Source organism: Dasypus novemcinctus, chromosome 20 (assembly GCF_030445035.2).
Source record: "Dasypus novemcinctus isolate mDasNov1 chromosome 20, mDasNov1.1.hap2, whole genome shotgun sequence".
NCBI lineage: Eukaryota > Metazoa > Chordata > Mammalia > Cingulata > Dasypodidae > Dasypus > Dasypus novemcinctus.
The window spans coordinates 6,658,858-6,673,419 of NC_080692.1; the positions used below are offsets into that span (position 1 = coordinate 6,658,858).

Below are 14,562 nucleotides of genomic sequence, written 5' to 3' on the forward strand. Positions count from 1 at the left end.
TTTGAGGAAACACACATTTATGCTTCCTGTTAGGTACCAGCTGATCTCTACCCTTATTGAGCTCAGAGTCTAGCTGAACACTAGGCATCAAGTTATTACAAAAATCACTGTTGAAAGAGCTCCAGGCGGCCTTGTCTGAGGAGGTCGCATTTGAGCTGAGGCCTGAAGGGGAGGTAGGTGGAGTCCTTCTGTTACTCCCAGTAGGCAAAGCGCGGCGCCTTCTCACGCTCTTTTAATGATAGCTCTGGTGCTTAAGCCACGGGGGCGTGAATGAAAGAAGTATACGGGCTCTCGTCGGTACTGGCATGTTCAGGGCACAATCCCAGAAGAAACTTTCTGATTCTCTCCGAGACCGAGTTGAAGAAAGAGCTTGTCCCCACAAGATAAAAACATGGAAATAATAGTGCCCTCCTCATCTCTAACGTGTTGACAACGTCTTCCAAGATTCATTTTCTCTCTTGCCACTGAGATTTAATCAATATCCCTCCATGTTCCTTGCCCTTCTCACCCTCTTTCTTCTTCCTGCCCCAAAGTAACCTGAAGTTGGTGTGTCTCTATCCCATTCAAGTTTCCTATTTTTTCCTGAAGTGTGTATCCATAAATTACATTTACTATTGTTTTGTGCACTTGCAAATCTATACAAACAGTATCATACTGTACTTTTGCAATTTGGTTTGATTTCATGCAACATTCTTTTTTCCCCCAGATTTATCCATATCAGTCAACATTATAAAATCTAGTTTATTGTTTTTAAAAGCAATTTCTTCCTATCGTCTTCTACTAAGGGACAGTTAGGTTGGTTCTATTGTTCACTCTTACCTGTGGCAGCAGGCACCTTTGCCTGTGGCTCCAGGTGCTCACGTGTGAGCGCCTCTAGAGGCCACACCAGGTAATGCAGCAGCTGAGTCTTGAGGTGGGACATGGTCTCCACTCAGCGTTGCCAAATGGCTATTTGAAACGATTGACAAAAATTAAACACCCAACAGCAATGTATAAGAAATCCTGTTTTTCCAAGTTCTTGCCAATATCTGGTATTATCAGACTTTAATTTTTGCCAGTCCAATCGATCTTTCAATGTTGGAGTCCCTGATTACTAATGAGGTTAAGCATTATTTCCTATCTGTTGAGCATCTGTTTTCCCTCTGTGAATTTCCACCCTTTTACTCTTTTTCCATTGGGTTTTCATTTTTTTATTGACTTATCTGAGTTCTTTTGTCAGTTTTATGTGTTGCAAGTAGGTATCTTATTTTCCAACTTGTGAAAACTTTACCTATGATATTTCTTATCATACCAACGTTTTGACAGATTCCTTCTCCTTTATGCTTTCTGCCTTTTTTAGCTCATTTTAAGAAATCCACCCAACCCTGATGATATAATATAATTGTATTTTCCTGTTGTTTTTTTACAACAGAGTTTTAAAGTTTTATCTTTTATATTCAGTTCTTTAATCCACTTGGAATTTACTTTTGATTAAAGTGTGAGGGAGGGGTTTAATTTGTTTTTCTCTATGAATAGTTGATCTTTTTTTTTTTTAATTTATTTTTTTATCTCCCCATCCCCCCCACCCTGGTTGTCTGTTCTCTGTGTCTATTTGCTGCATCGTCTTCTTTGTCTGCTTCTGTCGTTGTCAGTGGCACGGGAATCTGTGTTTCTTTTTGTTGCGTCATCTTGTTGTGTCAGCTCTCCGTGTGGGCAGCGTCATTCTTAGGCAGCCTGCACTTTCTTTCACGCTGGGCGGCTCTCCTTACGGGGCGCACTCCTTGTGCGTGGGGCTCCCCGACACAGGGGACACCCCTGCGTGGCAGGGCATTCCTTGCGCACATCAGCACTGCGCATGGGCCAGCTGCACACGGGTCAAGGAGGCCTGGGGTTTGAACTGCGGACCTCCCATGTGGTAGACGGACGCCCTGACCACTGGGCCAAGTCCGCTTCCCTAGTTGATCATTTTAACACCATCCTTTTTGTAATGATTTGTAATACAACCTCTGTTGTATACTAAGCTCCATTTTACAAATGTTTACACTTGGTCGTTTAACTGCCGCTGAGCCAATACTATGCAGTTTTCATTATATATGACACTGTAATAATCCCATAAATTTCTTACAGGTCATGTTGTCCTTCTCCCCCCACCCACTCCTTTCCTTCTGTAGTCAGTTTCCATCCTAAGTATAACCTTTAGTAATTCTTCGAATGAGTATCTGTTTAGAGTATCCTTTCGATCTTAGTTATTCTGAACGTTTCTTTACTTCACTCTCACCGCTGAATGATGTGGAGTTTATTTGTGAGGATTATTTTGTCAGGGCAGTTTGAAGATGATCCACTGTCCTCTCGATTCTGCTGTTGCTGTTAGTCCGCTCTCCATCTCTTGTTTTGTAGACCGTTCGTCTTTCACTGTAGTTGTCTTAAGATCTTCTCTTTGCCTTTGGTGTCCTACTGTTTCACTATTATAAGTCTAGATATATATTTATTTTTATTAATCTTCTTGGATGGAAATAGACGGTTCTTGGCTTTAATCAATTCTGAAAATTTTGTGTCTATTAGCTCAAGTTTTGGTTTCTTTTGTTCTTTCATTTCTCTCCCTACAAAGTACCTACTGGTGTTTATTGAGTCTTTTAATTCTATCCTTCATGTTTTTTAATTTGTCTGTTTATTTCCCATCTCTTCATCTCTCTGATACAGTCTGGGAAATTCTTCAGATCTAGCTCCCTGCTTTATTCAGTGATATTCATTTATTAATCTTCCCTCTGAGTTTTACAAATTTCAGTTGCTGTAATTTCTATACATTCTATTTGGTTCATTTTGAAATTGGCCTTGTTATTTTCTTGATTTCTTTAATATCCGGCATCCTTTTAGACCTACTACTTTGGCCATTCTCTGTTGCCTTAAGTCCTGCTTCTCTCGGGTCTGCTGACTCTTGCTGAAGGCGGATCATTTCCTCAGGTGCTTCGTTATTTTTTGATGTGCGCTAACCCGCCATGGTCTGCTGTTATCTGGTTTGGCGCTGTCTTCTGTGAGCCTCAGTTGTGCTCATACTGTAAGAGCATCCCTTCAGAGCTCTTCTGCCTTGGCTTTTGTCTGGAGCCCAGGGGGAGCGACAGAATGTTTTTGTCCCTTCATACCTTTATGCAGGTAATGTAATTCCAAATCCCAAACCTGTGAGAGGTCCGAGCCATGCATCTAGGATTCTCTGAGCAGCTTTCTTTTCCTCCAGTGACAGCCGGCCTGCACTGGTGGGGATTCAGCCCTTTCACCCCGACACAGCGCTCAGGGCTCTCAGCTTCCTGGCCTGCCCGCTTAGGCCCAGGACCTCCTTTCCGGTTCCCTTCTGGATGTGACTGAGCTTCGTGCTCATGGAGGCTGCTACCCCGCCTGGGCAACCGCAGGACCGGCCTGCGTCTCTCTCCAGACCGCCCACCACCTTTCCCCCTTCTTGTACTAACCTCGACGTTTTCTTAGGTTTCAGCATAGCCATCACTTTATCCAAAATTGTCCCCAACTTCCACCCCCTTACCAAGAATGGGCCCGATGCTGCTTCTCCGTGGATCCTGTGTTTTCCGTAGTAACCACAGCTTCTCTTGATACCATCTGTGCCTCCTCACTTGGCTTTGTTCTCCACCTAACTGCCAACTTCGTGAGGACAGGGGACCATCTGGCACAGCTCCTGGCACATCGCGGAGGCCAAGTCGGTGCTCCTCGAGTGAGTGAGGGCTCTTCTATTAAAGGCCAGACGGGGTGCGGGTCCCAGGTCTGGGCTACCTGCCATTTGTGTGCAGGATCAGGAAGCACCGTTCACCGTGACTGCCCTTAATAAGAACCAGCAAAAACCGGTGAGACAAACCTTACACCCACGTCACCTCACCCCGAGAGATGGTCTGTCCCCTGATGTGCCTCTGAGATTTGTGGGTGTGCAGCAGCCAGCAACAGAGAAGCACAGAGGGGGCGCGCCCACCCCACATGGCCCGAGGCGGAGGGGCTTCAAGGGCCGCCGACTAAGGGCAGGCCCTGCTCCGTCCTGTAGAAGGCGCCGTCTTCACGGAGGCTCTTTTGGTTTCGGGTCCCCTTAGGAATAAGGGGACTTGTGGGGGTGCACGTGGAGGTCCCGGGGGGCCCACCACCCTGTCATCCCTGCTCCCCCTGCCGCCCGCTCTCGCTGGCCGCTGAGTGCATACCTGCTTCACCCCTGGCCTCGCGGCCACCTGCCGCTCGGCGCCTGCGCCTTCCCAGTGCCTGTCCGCGCGCCTCGACTGCGGCGCTGCCCGCTGGCCCAGCCCAGGCTCTCCAGTGCCCTCTTCTAGGAGAGGGGTGCGTGCCGGCCCGGCGCATCTTCTCTGTGCAGTCTTGGTGTGGCCTCCTGAAGGCCGGGCGCCCGCTCCTGCCCCGGGCAGAGGGAGGGCAGCCAGCCCCTAGGCCTCCGAAGCTTCTGGCCAGTGCTAGTGTCCAGCCCAAGAAGAGGGTCATGACGCCACATGCGTCAGGTGCCAGGAAGGTCAGCGCGCACGCGTTAACCGTCACCCTGATTCAGCTGCCTGTCTCCTCTAGGCGGAGTTGCCGTGAACTGGCCTCAGCCCTGAGCGCCCTGGCGGTCTGATAAATCCTGTCTCGCTCTGCACGGCTGAGAGCCGTCCTTCACGTCTTACTTTCACAGCTTCCCTCCCACATGCCCACTGGCCCCCGGTGCTTAGGGGCGGGACCTCACAGACCCTGTCCCGCTCCGGCCGCCTCCCAGTCCTCTCTGCCCTCTTGTCCCCATACCTCTGTTTTGCATGTTTGAAAGTCACGCCAGCACCTCACACCTTTCCTTAACTATTGCTTTCCTTATATTCACTCATTTATTTAAGATTTATTTTTTATTGTATTTCTCTCTCCTTCCCCACTCCACACCCCCCAGTTGTCTGCTCTGTGTCTATTCGCTGCATGTTTTTCTGTGTCTGCCTGTAGTCATGTCAGCGGCACCTGGAATCCGTGTCTCTTTTTGTTGCGTCATCTTGCTCCGTCAGCTCTCCGTGTGTGCAGTGTCACTCCTGGGCAGGCTGCACTTTATTTCACACTGGGCAACTCTCCTAATGAGGTGCACTCTTTGTACATGGGGCTCTCCTACGCGGGGACACCCCTGTGTGGCACGGCACTTCTTGCCCACATCAGCACTGCACATGGGCCAGCTCATCACACGGATCGGGAGGCCCTGGGTTTGAACCTTGGACTTCCCATGTGGTAGGCGGACGCTCTATCTGTTGGGCCAAATCTGCTTCCCTTACGTTGAGATTTCGGCCAGTTTTTCTTTTACAAACTCTTTGTTCATGTGTAACGTTAAATAGAAAATAAAAGTAACTCATGTAGGAAATAATGCCTTTTGGCTCTGCAGCTGTGGGCTAGTTAGTTAGCCTGCCTGTTCTTTGATTTGGGCATCTGTCATACAGGATCGCCATCCCCACCCCAGCGGGTTATTGCAAAGATTAAATGAGATACATGTAACATCCTCAGCACACGGGACATTTCAAATCACAGCCTCAAGAGTAAAGGAAAAGGTGGCGCGAGGGAAGCAGGCTGGCTGGGTTACCCTCGCTCGGACGCGAGGATGAGTGCGAGAGCGGCCTGCAGGGGAGCTCCTCTCTCTCCTTCCCGCCCGGCAGGAGTGGGCAGCGCTGCCGAGGCACTCCAGCAGGGCCCAGAAGCCCGCCCAGGCCTCCTCCTGCAGGTGCACCCTGCCTGGCAGCAGTTCCCTGGGTGGGTCTGCCTGTCACCCAGCTCCATGTGGCGAGAGTTCTCTCCACAAGCTCTCAGAGTCGGGCAGTTTTAAGAAGGACCCATCGTTCAGATCATTTTGTTGTACATCTTGGTTTCTTTTTGTCTGTCTTTGACCAAAACTTAGACTGAATCATGAAATCAGAATTCGGCCTCCCAGTCCCGGCCGGCATTTGATTCTAGTTGGCAGTTTTCAGAGTGAGACAAAAGCTCCTCCTTCTGTAAGTTCTGATGTGCTACAGTGAATTCTGCTTTACCCAGTGCAGATTGCCAGGAGAATCCAAATTAAAGGTCCTTTAGGGACTGTTGTATGAACAGATGGCTGTTGGGGGCTCACGGCTAGTCCCCTCTTGTTCTCAGCACGTCACATCCGGCACGCCAGACGCACCACACTCCACCGTGCTCGCTGACAGTTATATTAAATGCCACATTCCCAGGGAAGGGCCTGATCAGTCACCGAGCTTACTCATTATTTAGATCCTATTAAAAGGCATGGTTCAAATGAATGCAAGCAACTAGGAAAAGCCATTATTCACGTGCAGATCAAGCTGAACATTTGCCATTTCCCTGGTGACTTAACATACTTTTGTGCCTTGAGACCTCAGGTTACATTAAGCAGAGTAGCCGTTTTAACTGTTTTATTTAGTTTAATTGTTGGCATCATTCCACTTGTTCAGGTTATCTGGATTCATTTAAAATTAGCCTTCACTTCTCCTTGGTATTTTAAAATATGAAAGGTGGGAAATTTCTTTTCAGGTCCTGTTGCATTCTAGGGATGAATGCAAATTGTTCTGCTCTGATTATTAATGACCCACGATTAGCATAGTGGAAGCCCAGTACGTTAATGCAATACCTCTTTTCACATCATTACTTCTAATGGAACTGTTACCAGGATAATAGCCTGACCTTTAGCTATAGATTCTGAGAGCAAAAATATTCTGCTTGCTGGGTACTGCCATTCACATGGCATATTGAGTGTTTTCAGATCAATACAGGGACAGTCTTTGGGCCTTGTTTTAAGGCCTCATCTCTGCATCTTATGAGGAGCCTGGGATTTCGACTTCAGTTAAATTCTAGTTAAAAAGCTCTTTTAAGGGAAGCGGATGTGGCTCAAGTCCTACCATATGGCAGGACCCAGGTTTGATCCCCGGAGTCCCTGGTGAAAAGGCGTGCCCACGACGTGAGCCATGCAGCAAGATGACGACACAATGAAAAGGGAGACAGAGGGGAGAGTCGAGGTGAGACGCAACAGAAACCAGGAACTGAGGTGGCTCAAGTGACAGGGAACCTCTCTCCACAGTGGAGGTCCCCAGGATCAAATCCCGGTGAATCCTAGAGGAGAAAACGAGAAGAGAAGACAAAAAGATACAGACACAGAAGATGACACAGTGAATGGACACAGACAGCAAAGAAACAACGGAGCGGGGAGGGAGAGCAAAAGAAGAGCTCTTTTAAGTTCGAATGTAATCCATGAACTGGGATGCCAATAGGGTACCCAGTGGAAATATTTATTTGTGTAGGTATTTTCTAAGAAGCCTGCTGGTGTGCCTTCAGGTCTCAGACACAGACCCAAGGGACGAAGATTTTCCTGGCTGCTTTCTGGTGAAATCAGATAAGTTTCAACCAAAAGAAAAAAAGTAAGCAGAAATTGTTCCTTTTTTTGAGTGACAGGATATTTGGCACAGGGTTAGATTAGAAAGGTCTGCTCTGAAATCCCCTCGGGGAATGAGAGAGAATATTCCACAGCCTTCCCTTCAGCTCTCCTAAACCTAGTCATTGACACACATTTACTGGAAGTCGTTTTGATGCTGGCACACTCCACATCGACTTTGTTAATTCAGAACCACTAATTTCTAATGTGCTATAATTTGGACCCAGGCATTTCACAATCAAAGAAAGGAGAGGTTGCTATGGAAATGGCCTGCATGGATATTGCAAGGGGGAGATGTTTACCTGCTCAGGCAGTGTATTCAGTCGTTTTTGCAGGATTCATTTTCATAGAAACTAAGAGGGTGCGAAATACAAACATTTTTTCTGTTCCCTAAAGCAGGGCTTCCAGGACCTTCTGCCGATTCTCTGATTTGTGAATGTTAGCTGTGGCTGTGTAAATGCAACACCTTTTTCCTTTAAATACATTCCGTTAATTAAGACTTCCCACTAATTCAAATAGATCCCCCGTTAGTCTAAATAGCGTGAGCTACCATATTTGTTTTTATTCTAAACAAAAAGGAGAAGAAAGTTTGTTTACTCATCCAACGTGTATGGAGTTCTTACTTAGTACAAGGCAAGGTCGTAGATGCTTCAAGGGAGACAAAGGAGCGCCCTTCCTAATCTGGCTGGGCGACGCAGAAGCACGGGGCATGGGAGCCGGGTCCTGTGCCGGCCCTCGGGCGCCGCCTCCGCCAGGCCCCCCAGCACGCCGCGGGCAGCCCTCGATCCTGCTTCCCAAGCCCCTCTCCCCCTCTCTGCTGGGGTGCAGTGGAACCTCACCACCCCTCCTTGCCTCCCGCCCTCGGCAGAGCAGCAGTGACCTTGGCTTTGGGTGGCGTCTTCCCCTCGTGGCCAGGTCCTGCTGGCACCGTGGCCCACCTCCCTGTCCACAGGAGAGATTCTTCTAGCCCCTGGCCACACGGCCCCTCCATTCCTGCACTCACCTTGGACCCCTCACAAAGCTCCAGGCAGGAGTTAGACCAGGCTCTCGGGGGGGGGGGTTGTTCTCGCAGCCCTGACCTCTGCCAACCCGGCTTGCCCGCCCCGCGGGTCTGCTGTCCCCGACCTCTGTAGGCGGCCCCGAGTCCCGGCGCCTCTTGATTGTCCTCCCCAGGTCCGGGCCGCGGGGTGTCGGGTTTAGGCCGTTTGTTCCTGGCAGCACCCCCTCCGCGTCTTCCCGTGCATTAGCACCCCTGTCCTTCCAGGCCGGTCCGGTCAAATCCCCGGCCTGGACAGGGGCCCCAGCCGCGTGGGACGTTGCTCCTGGGCAGTCCTCGCGCTGGCGCCCAGCCCGCCTCTTCGCGGGCTCCTCTGAGACAGTTCCCGGTGCACCCCAGCCTCACCCCACCTGCCCCACCCGCCGCCTCGTTCCCGGAGGTCGGGTGCCTGGCCCTCCCGAGCCCACCCAGCCTCCTTCCCCACACCCGCGGGTCCCGCCCCCTCCTGAGCTCCCGGGGCGTCTTTGGAGTGTCCCCTCTCCCGTGTCCCCCCCTCTCCCGCAGTACCCGCCTCCACGTGCTCCGTTCTCTCCTGCCCTCGCCCCAGCTCCGCCCCCACCAACCGGGCATCGGGAGAGCGGCCCCTGCGGGCGCTGTCCAGCCCCCCAGCAGCCCCCCACCTTTAAATCGCCCGGCCCTCCTCTTGGGAGCCTCTCTGGCCTTAGGACCCCCGCTTGCCTGCTCTCCTGATCTGGCCAGTGGGTCTCCCAGCCTGCCAGGCTCCTCCCGCTGCATCCTTTCTCCGCCGGTGCCCTGCGCGGCCTCCCCAGCCAGCACCGGTCCCGACCCAGTCCCTGGACCGCCGGCCGCCGGGCCTCCACTCTGCGAGGCCCCGCGAACTCCCCAGCCCTCAGCAGGCCCGCACCCGAGCCTCAGCCCCTTTCGGTAGTTCCCGTGTCGTATGCGTACCGAGCAAGGCCAGTCTGCCCCGGTACCGCGCCATCTCCACCGTCCCCACCACGGTCCTCACTTGGGCCGTGGCCGCAGCTTCCTCAGCGGCGTCTGCGTCCTCTGCTGCCCTCACGCCTGTCCTCCCCACTGCTGCCACTGTCTAGTGGACTACTTACATTCATGCGATATTAGAGATCATGACGAGGGCTTGTCTTCCAAGTTATTTCTTTAAGGCAAACTTGCAAACAGAGGTATCACCGTTGTGTGGCCCTTGTTGTGTATTACTCTGTTATTTCCCAAAACCTTTTGGCCAGTTTATTTGAGTGTGCCAGGTTCCCACAATTCCATCAGTAGTATTAGCTTTTTAAAATTGTTTTTCTAATTTAGTAGGTATAAGTATCTTGTAGTTCTTTGATTTGCAAATCAAGTTGAACATTTTCCCTTACATTTTTTGCTAAATACAATTTGTCCATATTCCTATGGGAACTCTTAGTTAAAGGAGCTCTTTATGGGTAGATAGTGAACCTTTTCTGCCATATTTAATGCAAATGGATTTTCCCATTCTAATAAAATGTTTTTTCATTCAGTAGCACATTTACATTTTTACGTAGTCAAATCTGTCAGTATTTTACTTTTTCATTTCTTTCTGAAAGACACCTTTTAAAACATTAAAATTACCAATATTTTAAACACCAAGAAGGCATTGTGATGTGACTGCAGAGAGAGCCTTGCCTTTCTGAGGTGGGAGTTGGACAGCCCGAGTGCAGTGCTCTGGGTTGCAGTGTGCAGCGTCCCCAGCGGCAGCTGCCTGCGTGGCCCCCGCTGTGAGCGGCTGTAAGCCCTTCGCCCTGCCCCCTTCGGTCGTCCTCTGGCGCTCCAGAGCATCCTGTGTGCTCACGGGGCCTAGTGCCGAGTGCGAGAAGGGGGCTCGAAGGAGAACGGCGGCTTTCAGTAACCAGGCGGGTCTTTGGGATAAAAAAGGAAGGGAGGGGGGGCATTTTATCAGCCATGCAGTAAGATGCAACTACACTTTTATTAATTTTAAGTGCTGATTGAATTAGTTGGAGTCACCATGGGAACATCACCTTTTTGTGTAATTTGGCCATAGATTTTGAATTAACCACAAAAAGGTGAAATCTTTCTATGGGTTTGTTGACCTTTGTCACGGGGCCTTCTCTGCCCGTAAGCCACACACACTTGGCGGTGGAGCAGGACTTTTCCCTAAGAACTGCTTCCTGTTTATGGCCAGGCCCACCCTGAGGCACTAGACACTGTCGCCCATCCCTGCTTATCCCCAGGTGGGTGCTGGAGAGCTGGCCACTGCACAGCCCGTGCCCTTCAGAAGTGCGCTTTTGTTTTCTTCTTGGGATATATGCCTGTTTGGGAGCTGCATGTTTTATTGGCTAAAATATTTAAGTGTTTCACGTTTCCTTTTAGTCTTCACAGAAAAATACTGCACTGCTCACCATGTGGATAAACTTCCTGGCCCAAGAGACTGGGTACAGATTCTACAGGATCAAATCAAACTGGCCAGAAGAAGGCTAAAAAGAGGCTCAGGTACGAGGGCAGCAAGGAGGTAACTGCGGGAACGCGGCCTTGAGCTCTTAGACTTTGGCAAGTACAGGGCTTTGCGCCAGGTGTTCAGTGTCTTCTGTCTTCTAAAGGAGAAGCTCCGCATGACGTGCTGCGGTTTTATATTCGAAAGTCTTAGTCCAAGGAATTTTGAAATTCCCCTTAGGTTAATAGTAAAAAGTGTGTCAAGCCATTTGCTTGTAAAATAGCCCAAAGGAAAAGATTGTTAATCTCATTCCTGGCCTAATGTGTCTTATGTATGGAATTGGGTCCCTCTTTTGTGGTTTGCTTCTATTGCCTGTTGGTTTTTGCATAACATTATAAAGGTACTAGTTGCTTACTGTAAAAAAATACAATAGTCACCATACCAAAAACACAGCACAAAGCAGGGATTTTAAATCAAGTATGTTTATGTGTTTTAAATCTGGATTGGCATTCCTGGGCTTACTCTTTCAGGAAACGTGAACATGAAGCCATTTAACACAGGCTGAATTGTGACTGTTTAGACCTGGTGATTTGAAGTCTGTCTTGCGCAAGGGGCAGTGAGCTAATTTACCAGTAAATAATCCCTTTGAGATCAGTTTTCTCTCTCCCACCAAATAAGAATAATCAACTCCAGGACGCCACAAACCTCTAGATCTTATTTAAAGTGATATCCAGATCAAACATGACAAAACCTGGTCTGATAAAAAGCCTTCTGTGCTTTGAGTGGAGAGGGAGATTGGGAGATGTACTTCAGATGCTGAGATGTTATACATTTAGAATCTCTCAGAGGTTTTTCAGAACAGTGATACAAAATATGGGACTGAGTCTCCAAACAGATCCTTTTTATGTGAAATCTCACAGTGCGTAGAGAGTGTTCTTCTACCAAGCCTGTGGGATGTGCCTTTGCCAAGGAGACGGGCGTCGGGGTCCAGCGGATTTGCAGTTTGAAGCCAGATAGCTCTTGTGTGAAAGTGGATGCTGGATCCTAAAACCTGCAGCCTCAGCTGAGTGTTTAAAAAATTATGTAAACGTCTTCCCTTCCCCCATTTTCCCCACCTTTTCGCTTTCTTTTACAGTTAATTGGGGTCTTGTTATGAAGAACAATAGAGTACTATTGTCATATTTTCAATCAGAAAAAAAGGCATTAGCTAATGGGACATAATACTGTATTAGCCAATAGGATGTAGTGGAGTCAGAAGACCTGATTTTCAGGCCTCGCCTTTACCAGCTCTGGACCACGGGCAGGTCACTCAACCTTTCCTTATCGAGGGGGTATAAAAATAAGATGTGCCTTAACCTTGTGAGGATCATCGGACGGGCTGTACGTCTCCCCAACAACCTCTCCCGCCGCGTGCGTGTGGATTATAGATGGACTAGCGCCTGCTCTGAGGGATGGCCAGCTGCGAGGGTGGGCACCGGGGTGGGTGGCCCTCAGGGTCGGAGGAGCTCCGCCTCGCCAGCAGCCAGCTCTGCCCCGGGCGCTCGGCACCCACTCACACGGGAGCCGCAGCTTCAGACAACAAATTGGGTAAGAGGCGGGGTCTCCTCGTCTTAGGTCTCAGCTTTCCCTGTCTTGTTTCCCTTCATCGACACGTAAACGCAAATCAACGCAGCATGGCCAAGTGGACAGAGCAGGCCTGGATTCCTGTCTCTGAGCCACCATTTACAAGTCCTCCTGGCCTTGGACAGCATCTTAGAGCCTCGGTTTCCCCATTTCTACAACAGGGCTCATACCCACCTCACAGGGTTGCTTCGAGAGTTAAAAATTAGATCATGCAAGTCATGCCACTAGGCAGGGTGACACGTAATGCCCATAGATACTGGTGACTGTGTCTTCCTTCCCTTGGCCATCCCTAAAACGAGCATTTCCCTTGTCCCTGCCACTTCTGAGCACCACCACCCGCTTTCTCCTAAGACTGTTGGTCAGATTTCTTCCGGAAGCATTTCCGCCCCTGAGCCCGCCTCCCTTGCCGCGTCCCCGGTGGGCTGTGCCGCGTGTCACCCTCCGGCCCCGCTGCTCTGCTGCAGCTCCCGCACCCTCCCCTCTGCCGTTCAGTGCCCTCTCCAGTTCTGTTAACGCTCCTGGTCGACCTCCACCTCCGTGCTGAATCTTACTCTGTGAGACCCTTCTTGGACCTCCCTCATTTAAAAAAAAAAACAAAAAAAGGTGTTTCTTCACCCCGCTCCCCCTTGCTGTTTGTGATGCCGTGCCCCTTGGCTGAGTCTTCTCCCCGGCTCATCTTCGGAGGACCCGGGAACCGAGCCTGGCGCTCCCTGGGGGAGGGCACGCTGTGCTGCTGAGCCGCCTCAGCTCCTCCTGGGACTCTCTTGCCTTCCCTGCTGTGGCTTCGTTCCCTCTTTTCTCCTCCACATCTTCCGGTGCCGCCTTCAGGCTCCCTCACCGCCTCCTTTCCGCTGCCTCTTCCCCAGTTTCTCCCGTGGCGTCGTCCTCATCCTAAGTCTCGCTCAGGACCTGAGCGGCCGCGGCTCCGCACGTCCGAGGCAGCCCTGGCCGGCAGCCCTGGGCCCCGGTCCCTGTGTGTCACCATCACCTTCACAACAGCATCTCCAGCTTCAGTTCTGCCGCTGCCTTCCTGTCGTCCCCCCAGAAACACGCCATCCACAGATGCCACCCCCGGCAGGCATGCGGGCCCCTCCGCACGTCACCCCTCGGCCCCGTCCAGTCCCTGCCAAACCGACCTCTCCCGCCGCCTGGAAAACTTGCCTCCTCTTCAGTAAACACCTCGGGGGCCTCAGGCTCCCCCCACCTTCCTGAACCATCACCTGCCTGTGTCCTCGAGACCTCCACGAGCTGGGGCTGCAGCTGAGTCCCGCTTCTCCCCCCAAGTGTCTGGAAGAGTGCGTGCCACGGGCGAGGCGCTCAGGGAGCAGCTGTCGAATGACGCAGGGATCCACCAGCAGTGCTGGCGGGAACAGCCCGCAGCGGAAGGTCCGCACGCGCCCAGTCCAGGCACTGGCCGACAGGAGAGCAGGCACTGGCCCGCCCCCCCAGAGCCGGCGGGGTGGCAGCGTGAGGGCAGCTGCCCGTACCAGGGGCCCAAGCTCAGGGTTCGTCCCACCCTTTCTCCCCCTCCCTCCCCAGCCTCCTTAGTCCTGTTACCTGTCCCCCCCTTCCACAAAAGGCTCCTGATGCTCGTAGCTCCTCAGCCTCCAGGGAGAGGTTAGGGTGGAGGAATTGAATGACAGGGGTTATCAGAGACAGCTGCCCGGCAGCTCTCCCCGAAAGTACCCCCCAGCCGAGTGCTGGCATCATCCAGGTGCCGTGTCCAAGCCAGGCAGGCTTGCAGTGTCGAGCCTGAGTGGTGTCTCCTAACCATTAAGCTGGAAGTCACTAAGCATAATACTTGGGTTTGGGAGGACTGTAAAATTTGTCGTAACAACAAGACCTAAGTTTTGGACCCAGTAAGCCCAAAGGAAAGGCAAAGGGCCACGGCCCAGGAAGCAGCCACCCTCTGGCTCTCCGCCACACAGCTCCCACGTCCAGGGGACTGCAGCAAGCCCCAGGCTCCGGTCCCCCCACTTGTAGCACAAGAGGGGAACTGTGCGGAGTCCCCCAAAGTAAGTGGGGAAATGCGACGGACCCGTGGGGCGCTTTGGGAGCTTGAGAGGAAAGAACGCTACACATGAAGGATGTCGATGGCAC

General features: G+C 51.2%; 1 protein-coding gene across 5 annotated transcripts in view; it reads left to right on the forward strand.

Annotated features, from left to right (window-relative positions):
• BEND7 (BEN domain containing 7) overlaps positions 1-14,562 on the forward strand; it is a 133,639-nt gene that overhangs the window by 79,551 nt on the left and 39,526 nt on the right. For 4 of the 5 annotated variants that reach the window (XM_058282385.2, XM_058282386.2, XM_058282388.2 and 1 more), the window contains exon 7: positions 10,779-10,898. In XM_058282385.2, the coding sequence (XP_058138368.1) occupies positions 10,779-10,898 (120 nt within the window). Of the gene's footprint in view, positions 1-10,778; positions 10,899-14,562 lie in introns of those variants that run through there. The other variant, XM_058282393.2, reaches the window with a different exon arrangement.